At 50.7% G+C, this 11,892-nt stretch overlaps 3 protein-coding genes across 3 annotated transcripts in view; 1 reads left to right on the top strand and 2 right to left on the bottom strand.

Moving 5' to 3' along the window:
* The window catches only part of LOC106147147 (vegetative cell wall protein gp1-like), a gene marked incomplete in the record, with an annotated part of 8,201 nt that extends 2,570 nt beyond the window's left edge, over positions 1-5,631 (bottom strand). The window contains 3 exon segments of the mRNA XM_013507118.1: positions 1-249; positions 1,187-1,509; positions 5,471-5,631. Of these exon segments, the coding sequence (XP_013362572.1) occupies positions 1-249; positions 1,187-1,509; positions 5,471-5,631 (733 nt within the window).
* Positions 5,632-10,239: 4,608 nt separating this feature from the next.
* Positions 10,240-11,768, bottom strand: LOC106147146 (translation initiation factor IF-2-like). The gene is made up of 3 exons (XM_013507117.1): positions 11,370-11,768; positions 10,852-11,120; positions 10,240-10,749 (listed from the first exon to the last, which is right to left on the bottom strand). Exons 1-3 carry the CDS (start codon positions 11,766-11,768, stop codon positions 10,560-10,562), a joined length of 858 nt encoding a protein of 285 aa, XP_013362571.1. The 3' UTR covers positions 10,240-10,559.
* The window catches only part of Dlst (dihydrolipoamide S-succinyltransferase (E2 component of 2-oxo-glutarate complex)), a gene marked incomplete in the record, with an annotated part of 20,466 nt that continues 20,305 nt past the window's right edge, over positions 11,732-11,892 (top strand). The window contains 1 exon segment of the mRNA XM_013507173.1: positions 11,732-11,870. Coding sequence (XP_013362627.1) covers positions 11,808-11,870 — 63 coding nt within the window.

Genomic DNA, 11,892 nt, shown 5'->3' with positions numbered 1-11,892 from the left:
GCGTGAGGGAGCAGTCCGACCCGCAGGCGCTCTCGCGAGGGCCGGGACTCCCAGGGCACACGACTGCGGCCGCTCCGAGAGGCCGGCGAAGCTGCTCGGAGACGTGCAGCGGGCACAGCGGGGGGCCCTCAAGAGGCCAGCGTGGAGTCCAACCGCGACCGCAGGCGCACCACCGCGGGCCAGGCCTCCAGGAAAAGCGGACCGGCCACACCCGCACCACGTACTTCCCCCTGAGAGGAGCAGCGGTGCCTGGTGTTCACTCGGGCGTCGTCCTGTCACCTCGGGCGCAGGACCTGACCTCCCGAGCCCGCGCCTCGGAGCGAAGTCCCCGTCAGTCCCACGCGCGCTTGCCCAGTCCTTCCCCGCTTATCCCCACCTAATCAATCTCACCCAAGTGACCACACTTGAAATCTTGTTGGTTCATTGTAGTTCTGCCCCACCTTAGGCCCGCCTCCCCTGACGGTTTTACTCTGTCAAACCCGCGTGAGAAGTAGGGTCCCTGGCCACCCACTCAGGACCTCTTCTTTCTCTCTCAGACAGAAGCTTTGCTTTCTCTCAGTAAACACTTCCTACTCTTAACCTAGGATTGTTCCTAGAATTAACTCTTCAATTTTCTTTTCTTTCTTTCTTTCTTTCTTTCTTTTCTTTTTTTTTTTTTTTTTTTTAATTCTTTGGTTTTAGAGACCATGAACTCGGCTTATTGGACGCCTGGCTATTTCCCTTATATTATTTGGAGGTCCTGTATCATCCCTGTCTCAGTAGAGGAATCAATACGGGACTTTTCAAGATCGGACAAACAGCAGCATATTTCTGCTGCCATCAGAAGATAAAAGTTGAAGCCAGGTGTGATGGCTCAGGACTGTAATCTCAGTATTCTAGGAGACCGAGGCAGGAGGATTTCAAGTTAGAGTCCAGCCTGGGCAATTTCGCAAGATCCTGTCTCAAAAAAAATGTTTTTTTTAAAGGGCTGGGGGCTGGGGGTATAGCTCAGTGCAAATTCCCAATATTACAAAAATAAAATAAAATAAATAAACCCTCAAAATTCCTTGAATTGGGAAGAACGGATGACTCTCTGGGCGCCGTCCTTCCGCCCTTGCACAGGAAGGAGCAGAGCCGGGCGGCACTGAGCTCCCCCGCGGCGGGAGGGAGGCGGCGGGTCGGAGCCGGGGGAGTCCCCTCCGGTTGCCTGTTATCTCAGGGACGCTGCAGTGGCGCAAAGTTTTGGAAATGTGGTTCTTTCGCCCGGTGGAAACCGTCTCTGCCAGCCGCCCGCCGCCCGCAGGGGCCGCAGCCCGGCTCAGCCGCCTCCTGGCTGCCCGGTGCCCTCGGCGCGCGGCCCCCTCCCGCTTTCGGAACACGCCTGGACGCCGCTTCCTCCCGGAAGCCTCCCCGTCTTCCCCGCAGACTGTGAGGGGGACTCCTCTGTGTCCAACGCCGCCCACCGCCGCCCTGGCTAAGTGATGTCTGCTCGGTCGGAGGGATCGCTCTACGGGCGCTTCGTTTGTATTTCTGTCTCAGTGAGGGCACAACGGGCGCCCACAGAGTCAACCAACCAGACTGAATTAATTAAGTAGTTACTCTGCGGTACTAGGGCACTGAACCAGGACTTCCATAGAACATTCTTCCCAGCTCTGTTTTGGAGACAGAGTCCTGCTAAATCCCTAAATTGCCCAGGCGGGGCTCGGATTGGTGACCGTGCCTCTCAGAATGCTGGGATCACAAGCATGTGTCACCATACCCAGCTCAGATTGAAAATCTTTTAGCAAACTGCATCTGTAATGAACATATGCAGACATTCACCTTCTTGACATTATTCTTTTTAAAAAATACAGCATTTACATAGCATTTACATCCCATATGAATCATAAGTAACCTAGAGGTGATCTGAAGTGTATTGGCGAGTAGGGGTAGTTCCGTGAAAACATTACCCTACTTGAATGTTCTTAAATCTTTGTATTTACATGGGAAGCCCTGCAATCAATCCCTCTGCAAACCTTAAAGGGCAGCTATACATTAATTATTTCAGATCTCTCAAGCCCCTAGCACAGGACCTTGTGCATGGAACAGAACCAGTACTGACAGACAGGTAGACAGATTAGAGGAGTGTACAACCACCACCTTGCCAAACTTCCTTGTGAGTTATTCAGGTTATTGTTCCTGAGCTTCCATGTAGTCTGTGTGCTCCAGAGGCAGAGAGCATAGGGCAAGAGACGGGGCCAGTGTATTTAACGAAGCAACAATGAACAGAAGTATCCTGAAACTGCAAAGCCAGCCAGACTCTGCTGTGGTCAGTGCCCAGGGACGTCCACCCCCGTCTCTCCCGGGCAGTCATGGGAACTGCGCCTGTGCTGCTGAGAAACAGGAAACCTCCCAGCTGAGGTCAGCTTGCTACCCAGAGCCTTGGTCGGGCAGGGCCCGCGGGAAGCAGGCTGTGTGAAAATTAACTAGCAGCACCCTCTCATGTGCTGAGAAGCAGCAGTGGTCGCCACTCTTGACAAACAGCTGTCTTGCTTTTCTTAGATTCTGAAAGTAACGCAGGATCATTTCATTTCCCAAGTGTAGAAATGTATGACAAGGAAAAAAGAAAGACAGCCATACCACTGCCTCCCCCAAAAAATGAGGTAACATTTTTGTTGTTTGTTTTTGTGGTGCTAGGGATTGAACCCAGTTAACATTTTTGTATGCTTTTTTTTTTGAAACAAGGTCTTGCTGTGTAGTTCGGGCTGGCCTCGAACTTACTGTGTAGCCCAGGCTGGCCTCCAGTTCACAGCAATCCTCTTGCCTCTGCCTCCTGAGTGCTGGGATTACAGGCCCGTGCCACCATGCCTGGCCTTTGTATGCATTTTTAAAAACGTGCTTCTCTGTATAGAGAGGAATTTACGTAATTTCTCATAATTGTGTAACTTTGAAAAATTTTATTAGTACATGTTTGCAATGCATAGTGATCACATTCCTCAGTGAGGAGTTGGTACATGTATATAAAATGTGTAACTGTTAAAAAACCAAAATGGTATTACACATACAGAGTTCTGTAATTTCCTTTTTTCCTTTCATGGCAGTGAATATCAGTTCTCAATAACACCATGAAAGCTGATAGTAATCATACAGATCCACTATTGTTTATTTATTTATTGGTACCAGGAATCAAACTCAGGACCTCGCGCTTGCCAGGCAGGCTCTGTGCCACTGAGGCTGCCCACCATAATTTATTAGTAAGTTCTCTTTGGATGGACAGATTCCTTGTTAAGTTTTCACTGTTATAGTAGTGTAAGCGTATGGCCCTGGAAGTTGAGTTGAGACTCCCAAGCCTCTTAACTGGCTCTGTGACCTCTGTACACCCAGGAAAATGGGAATAACCCTAATTCCTACTGTTATGAAGGGATGTTTTAAGGATCCAAAGAGTTAAAGTCTGTGATGTTTTCAGAAGAGCTCGGCACATGGCAATAGCCATTGTTACTAAGAATAATGTTACTTTCCGGCACATGTCTTTGGGGACCTACCATTCATTCCTTTAGGTTGTACTTCTAGCAGTGAAAAATGCATTTTTTTTCTTTTTGCCAGGGCCAGGGACTGAGCATGTTACATTTTTACAGTTCTCCCCTAGCTGCCCTCCAGAAATGTAGTGGTTGAGGGTGGAGATGAGGGACAGAAGGACATTCGATTTCTGCTGTGCACACTACTTCAGTGAGTAGAAGTTGCACAAGAATGTGTCCACTTGTCCCTTACACATACTCAGCGGTGCTGGGAGAGCTGACCAAGGGCCTGGTGCCTGCTCCACAAGTGTCCTGCCGCTGAGCCGCACCTCCCGTCTCTATACCTTTTGTTTTTTTTTTTTGGTACGGGGAATCGAACTCACGACCTCGCGCTTGCCAGGCAGGTGCTTGCGCCACTGAGCTATATCTCTCGCCCTCTATACCTACCTTTGAGTACTGGATTTTCTCTCCTGATATAATCTGTAAAACAACACGTGATCCTTTATATTCGTCAACACCGAGTGTTGCCCTTAACCCTTCCCTGCACTGGGAAGAGGACCTATGGCCTTCCATGGAGCTACACCCCCAGCCCTCTTCTATTTTTTAAATTTTGAGATGTATGCCAAGGATGTAGCTCAGCAGCATAAGTGCCTGCTTGGCAAGCACAAGGTCCGGAGTTCGATTCCTGGTACAAAAAAAAATAAAATAAATTTTGAGACATGGTCCCAGTAAGTCATTTAGTTGCCCAGGCTGGGCTCAAATTTGCAATCTTCCTGCCTCAGCCTCCCCAGAATGCTGATTACAGCTGTGCACTACCACGCCTGGCTAGGCACTGTTTTTTAAAATTTTTGCCAATACAATAGATGGAAGTCTTATTGCACTTTTTGTATTTCTTTGTTTCTCAGTAATATTGCTCATTTTTCATATGTTTTGGGACAAAATATGTGGTATATACTAAGAAACTTAAAAATGCTTGTCTGTTCCAGTCAATTCTATATTTAGAAGTTGAGGCAAGAGAATGGTCGCGGTACCCATGAACGTGCGTCCGAGATGATCACCCCTGTGTTAGCTGTAAACGTAGGAACTGGTTAAATAAATTATAAAATATGGTGCCAGCTACATGATGCTGCCTTATACAAATGGAAACCTCATGTAAGCAGAGTTTATGTAACATTGTTTTATAATAATGAGGTAGCATGAGGGAAAATTAGATACAAAAATACAAAGAAAAAGGATAACAAAAAGTACATCAGAACGTTAGCCATAATTATTTATAGGTGATGGAACTACGGGTAATCTTTTCCTACGTTTCTTCTTTTCAATGCATGTTTTCACTTTTTAACTTTAAAAAAGGCAACCTTTGCCTTTGTTAATTAAAATTAAAAGCTTGTAGCCAGGCACAGTGGTGCATGCGTGGAGTTCTAGCACCAGGAGAGGCGAGGTAACAGGATCACAATTTGAGTCCAGCTGGGCATCTTAATGATACTGTGCCTCAGAATAAAAAAAAAAAAAAAAATGAAGGGCTCGGTATGTAGCTTAGCGGTAGAGCATGCCTAGATTCTGTCCCTAGTGCTGCAAAAAGAAAAAAAATGCATCTATGGGGAGCCTATGTCTGTTGAAGGAGGTAAGAGGACATACGAGAAATCACTGCTTTCTACTGATTTTTGCTGTGACCATAACGCTGCTCTAGAAAATAAAGTTTTTGCTTTTTTAAAAAAAACCCAACAGCTGTATCTTCTCTTACTGCTTCTATATTGATTCCTTCCAGATACACATAAAAAGCCCCCTGGAGAATCAGATTTAGCTACAAATGTAAGTGCAGAGCTCAGAGATGATGACAAATTTGTGTAACCAAACAATGTAAAAGGAGGGTGAAGTCCAGCGCGAGAGGACGGCAGAGGGAGGAGCTGTGCGCCGCCCCGTCAGCTGAAGTGCAGGAGCCCTTGGCAGACACTGGGCAGAGGCGGCCCGGGTGTGTGGCTTCCTCAGGCACAGACCTCTGGGCCTGCAGCCCTTCTCCCTGCACATCTGTGCCCTCCCGGGGAACAACCCTGGAGATCTGCCGAAGCTCTGCGCGGGTGGGCAAAAGGGAAGGCTGCTGTGGGGCTGGCTGGGGAGAGCCCCGCAGCCCACAGGCTGTGTCCTTTCTGTGGTGCATGCACGTTTAGGCCACACCACAGTGCAGCCAGGGTGTGGCACCGACAGACACAGCAGGTGGGCTCTATGGGGGCCTCAGCTAAAAGGCACGTGGTGATGTCTGCAGGATGCAGCTCATTCTCATCACTGTCACTGAGACTCAAACTGGATTTATATAAGAAGGGTCATTGTGCCGGGCGTGGTGGCGCATGCCTGTAATCCCAGCATTTGGGAGGCTGAGGCAGGAGGCTCCTTACGAGTTCGAGGCCAGCCTAGGCTACGAAGTGAGTTCAAGGCCCGCCTGAACTGCATAGTGAGACCCTGTCTCAAAAAGACAAAAAAAGAAGGGTTATTGTTATTTCCTTGATAAAGTTCCTGCCACATTTTGTTGAAAAAAATCAAGATTATTCCTTGAAGCACTTCATTTCCTAGATTCAGTTGTGTTCCAATTGGACCAGCCTTGTGCGTTAGTAAATGCCATCCCCAGTATGGTTCAAGAAAATGGAGGAAAATGCCTTATCTTGTGCAGATACCATAGAATCTAAGGGTCCTTCATCTGGGATTCATAACTAATCACATTTATATATGATACATTTTTGACTCACCCAAGGTTTTCCTAAATAGCCTCCCATCCAAATACTTAGCGGACCCAGCCAAGTCTTAGCCTTGATCAGGGTAGCACGTCTCAGAGTTCTACGGCATTTCTAGCCAGTGCGGAGGTGTTTTCATCTACAGCTTCAGGTCTGCCTCCTTCTCTAAGATGAGAAGCCCCAGCACTGTCTCCACTGCGCTGCAGGCCCAGGGCACTCATCCGTGCCTGCACCAGCTGATGGCAGAGAGGGGTCAGACTGAAGATGGGCTCGGGTCACACGGCCCTGTCCATGAGCAGACAGGACACAACTGAGCTGGACGCCCCGGCGGTCTGTGGCGCTGTGGGCTGTGAACTGCGGATGTCCCAGCTGCTGGACCTACGTGACCTTACGAAACCTGACAGCCTCTCTCCCTCTTCAGTTCTTCCCTCCCCTCGGCTTGTGGTGGGGACCCCAGGAGATGACACACCCAGGCACTCCTCCGATGGGACTTTCCTCCCCGTCGAAGGCAGTGCGGAGAGCCCCATGGTCATAGCACTCTAGCGCTGCCCAGCCCAGGGAATTTCTGGTACAGTGGGTGGTTTCCAGACTTTTAGAATGAAAAGGAAAAAACATGGACACCAGCCCCACCAGACAGTTGCTGGCATTTTATTTTGCAGTGAAGGGCACAAAAAATAAGTATACAAAAGATTATGATCTTCTATCATTTGTATTTCATACAAGAAAATAAGTCTTTAGCATCCTGGGATTTTTTTTGTTTTTGTTTTTTTTCCGGTACCAGCAATGGAACTCAGAACCTTGCGCTTGCCAGGCAGGCGCTGTGCCACTGAGCTAAATCCCTAGCCCTCATCCTGATTTTTTTTAAGGAGAGAATGTATAACAGGCAAATAAATTGAGCTTTGTGAAAAACGTTTTACTCTGTCTTTTCCTATTCTTCTGAGATTATCACAGAGCAGTGTTAGGGACTCCTGCTGTTCAGTAATGCATGAGGAGACAAGCCCAGAGAAGTGCAGGGACATGCCCAAAGTCCCCTTGACCTTGCTGTCGGCTGCGATGAGGGGCAAAGACCACCTACACATCAGAGATGCTTTCATGGGGCTGTCCCAATGCCCGGGCTGGGACTCAGAAGTCGGGGCTCTCAGCCATAGGCGCTGGAGACACACTTCCTGCTGGGTTCCACTTTTCTAGACTGGGGTTAATCACGCGCGCGCGCGCGCGCACACACACACACACACACACACACAGACTGTTGCAGGATCTCATGAGAGAGGAACTTCAAAGCCAGGTGTGCTGCAGCATACCTGTAATCCCAGCAGTCCGAGAGGCTGGACCATGAAGCTCAAGCCCAACCTAGGTAATTTAGTGACTTCGTGAGATCCTGTCTCAAAAAAACTAAAAAGCATTTAAAGGGCTAGGGATGTAGCTCAGTTCAAAGGTTTGGGTTCAACGCCCCACACCACTGACAGACAGAAAAAGACAGAGGAAGAGAGGAACATGCAAGACAGCTTCAGGAGGGCTGCGGAGCTGGGCACTGTGGAGCAGACCTGTAATTTTAGGACTGAGAGGCCAAAACAGAAAAACTGTAAATTCGGCCCTAATGTAGGCAATTTAGCAAGACCCTGTGTAAAAATAAAAATAAACAAATGAATAAAGAGCTGGAGATATAGCACAGGGCAAATGCCCTGCCTGGATTCAATCCCCAGCCCTGAAAATAAAGAAGCGGGGGAGACTCCTGAAATGCACGTTGGGTATCCTAGAGCAAGGTATCAGGGAGGGAAATATCTGGGCCTGACATGTACGTGGAACTACTTCAGCCAGTCAAAATGGATGAAGCAGATATGACCACTTATTAACAATACGTTAACAACGTACTTGAACACCTTCGCAGCATACATCCTACAGTAACAGTAACAGCGGCTCCGGCAAGGCAAGGGGACGCGACGGCATTACTCACACAGACGTCTGCAGAAAGGTCCGGTCCCTAGGAGTGCAGGGGTCGGGCTGGGTCAGACAGCCAGGGTCAGGAAGTGATGATGGTTTCCCTGCTTCCTGCCAGGTGGGCCTGGTGTGGCGGCTGGGCCAGGGGAGCCTCCGGCCCTTCTCTCTCAGCACAAGGCACCATCTGACAGACCCACCCTGCTGGGGACAGTGGGGATTTCTCACCTCAGCCAACCAGCATGGGGGGGCTTATGAATATGCAAATAGGGCCAGAGCTGGTTGGCTACCCCCTGTCATTTCCCACCTCCACCCCAACTCAGGTGCCTTGGAAAGCCAGCTCAGCAGGGACCATCCCGAAATGCCATCCGCCTGTCCTTGCTGAGAGCCTCCAGGGCCCTTGGAACATCAGGAGACAGGGTTGCCCATCTCCCACGGTCTCCAGTGGAAAGCTGCTAACCTCTGCTTCCAGCACCTCAGCGAGGCAGCTCCAAAGGGCCCTGTCCCTTGAGCATCAATTCTGCTCAGCACCAAAACAAGGCAACTGGGATCTGCAGAAGGAAGAGGCCATGTGGCCTGTCCCTGCAGCAGAGGCTGGAACACTGGGGGAGGCTGGTGGCTGGGGCAGAAGTGCACAGGCCCAGCAGACAGGAGGAGAACTCACTGCCCCGACCCCCTCACCCCAAACTGCACTTCTCCTTCAGCTTGGGAAATGGACTGAATGTGTGAAATACAGCAATAAAAATGAGTATGGATAAACCCTCAGAACATAATGCCAAACGATTGAGAAGTAGGCCAGACACAGGCGCTGTGACCCATGTAAGTTCAAAAATGGGAGGCAGGGACTTAAAAACATGCCTACTTTCACTGTGTATTCATCGATCAGTTTTAATTACAATTGAATGGAAAGATAGAATCTAGATATCACATGTGCTATAGAATGACTATAGGGCCTGGTGCCTAATTTAAGGAGTCCAGAGGTAGAAGGAAAGGTATAGCCCTACCTAGCGTCTGGTGAGTAACAAATAAGTATGCAAGAAAAAAAAATAAGCATACCAGCAAGGATGCAAGTGTACTGGGGGACTCAAGGTGAAGAAAAAGAATGCTGTGTCTCAGTAGTCCATGCCTGATCCCAGCCACTTGAGAGGCTGAGACAGGAGGATCTTGAGTTTGAGGCTGGCTTGGGTAATTTAGCAAATCCTGTTTTAAAGTCAAAAGGGCTGAGGATATAGCTCAGTGTTATGCAAATTGTCTACATGTCCTTGGCCTTAGGATCAATCCCTGGCACCTCTAAAAAAAACCAACCAAACAAAAAATTCTGTATTAAGGTGAGGTGATCACTCTGTGGTGTTTTCTGTTAATGGAGCCACTTAATCCTTTTGAAAGTAAACACATCTTTTTCTCAACTTCAAAAAGAAAGATCGCAAGTTTGAGGCCAGCCTGGACTGCACAGTGTGACACTGCCTCAAAAAAAGGAAAAGCAAAATAACGTGTGTGCAAGTGTGAAGCTGCAATGAGAACAGGGGGTGGCTGACACGTGAGGTTCACAGGGGCTGGCCACCCGGGAGGGCCACACTGGGTTTTTCCCTTCCTTACGCTGTGTGGTGAGTATGAATGTTCCTTATATTATGGTTCCTTAAAACACACCCCGAGATTGACATGTTGGTCAAATATTTTACAGTGAAAAAGAAGAACCCTGCTACAACTTATATTCATGAACTCCTGTCCAAGTAGGCAATGTTGCACCTGGGAGACTAAATGCAGAAGAGTATTAGCCTATTACTGGGTTGCACCTTGAACTCTCACAGGGGCGCATACATTAATTTTAAGGAAATCAATTTCAACCTCTTTCTCTGAGAGGGACTTCACGCGCTACCATGCACAAGTGTGTGTGTGTGTGTGTGTGGGTATCTGATTGTAAAATCTAAGATTAACTTGAGTAATCACTAACACTCCAGGAGAAATACTTTGGTACATTATAACCAGGCATGAGCTTTTAAATTTTACGCTGGATGCGGTGGGGCGCGCGCGCGCGCGCACATACACACACACACACACACACACACACACACACAAGTGAAGAAAAGGGCTACCTAAGAAACATTAACAGCAACTCCAGCAGAGGATTGCTTTAGCTCCTGGTTATTATTGTTCTTGGACCTCTCAGCTGTGTCCAGCAGGGATGTTAGCCTCAAGTGTTAAGTCACTTCACAAACACTTACTGGGTACCTATAGAATACCAAAGGCTTTTGTGGCCAGAATTCCTGGCCGCCACTCCCTCATTAGAGGAGATAAGTAATCGGGGCATTACAACATAATGAGAGATACACACACAGTACTTTGGAAGCATAAAGAAAGTATCTTGACACTGCCAGAGGGCATTAAGAAGGGGTTTAGAGAGAGACTTAAGGAACATTAGAAGTCCTCAGGCGAATGGGAGGGAACAGCCCACGCAGAGCCGCGCAGGAGTGAGGCACCGCTTGGGGGGACGCTGGGTGACGGCCAGCAGTGTGGTACAACTAAAGCTCGGGGTCTGCGAGGATGCAGGGAGACGGTCAGAACCCGGAAGGCAGATTATCAGGTGTTTAGCCTGGCGTAAGACTTTGGACTTCATCCTATAGATACAGAGGAGCGACTGCAAGACTTGCAGCGGGATGTCGGGGTTAGGCTTGCGTTCGGAGGCCCTGTGACAGGCGTGGAGGGTGCGGGAGCCTGACCAGCAAGGGAGAACGAGGCGCAGGACACGGGCCAGGTGAAGGCCGTTCTGGTCAGGAGCTCCGCGATTGCTCCAGGATCTCAGGGCAGGCGTCGGCGGCTGGGTGCGACGCAGACCCTTGCCAGGGCCTTGAGCATCAGGCAGGGCGACTCGAGAAGCAGAGGCCGGGGCCGGGGATCTAGCTGGGCGGCCACGCGCCTGCGGGCAAGCGCAGAGTCCTGAGTTCGATTCCCAGCACCACAAGCAAACCAGAAACAGAGCCCAAGGGGGCTGGGGACTTAGCTCAGCGGCACAGCACCTGCCTGGCAAGGGCAAGGTCGTGAGTTCAATTCCCGGTACCGGAAAACAGAAACAACAAAACAAAACAAAACAAAGAAACAGAGCCCAGCAGGACCCTCGTCACTCATTCACAGTTCTCTCCGCGGTCGCTCAGCCGCGGGGAACGGAGCGCCTGTCTCTTGGGACAGCGCGCTCCAAGGAGAGCACCCAGGGCGCGGGGGAGGAGGGTTAGCGCAGGACAGGGGCCGCTCTGCAGCGCGGGGCGCCCTCGGCGGGCTCGCGGGCCCGGCCCGGCCTCGGGGCTGGGGCCACGGAGGCGCGGTGGTTCTCCTCCCGTGTGTCCCCGAGGCTCCGGGCCCGAGAGCCAGGCGTCCCTGCACGGGAGCGCCGCGGGCCACGGCCAGCCTTCCCGTCCCCTCCGCGTGGGGCCGGGGCCGGGGCCGGGAGAGAGAGGCGCCGACCCGGTGACCGAACAGTCACCGGCCAGCGGCGCGGCGAGGGCTGGGGCAGCGGCGCCGCTTCGGTTGGGCAGCAGGCGGCTGCACCCAGACCCCCCCCCGGCCAATGGTTCGCTCCGAGCCCCCCTCGCGCGCGGCGAGTGCCGCGGCCCGCCTCGCTTCCGGTTGCTGTCGCCCCCATATCCGGTGTCCGCCCGCCCTCGGCTCCGCCGCGTCCGCGATGCTGTCCCGGTCCCGCTGCGTGTCCCGGGCGTTCAGCCGCTCGCTCGCCGCCTTCCAGAAGGTGCGGCCTGGCGGGCCGGCTC

Source organism: Chinchilla lanigera, unplaced genomic scaffold (assembly GCF_000276665.1).
Source record: "Chinchilla lanigera isolate Chin_1 unplaced genomic scaffold, ChiLan1.0 scaffold00122, whole genome shotgun sequence".
Classification (NCBI taxonomy): domain Eukaryota; kingdom Metazoa; phylum Chordata; class Mammalia; order Rodentia; family Chinchillidae; genus Chinchilla; species Chinchilla lanigera.
Note: the sequence above shows the minus strand (reverse complement) of the source record. Positions and strands in the feature narration are given on the sequence as shown.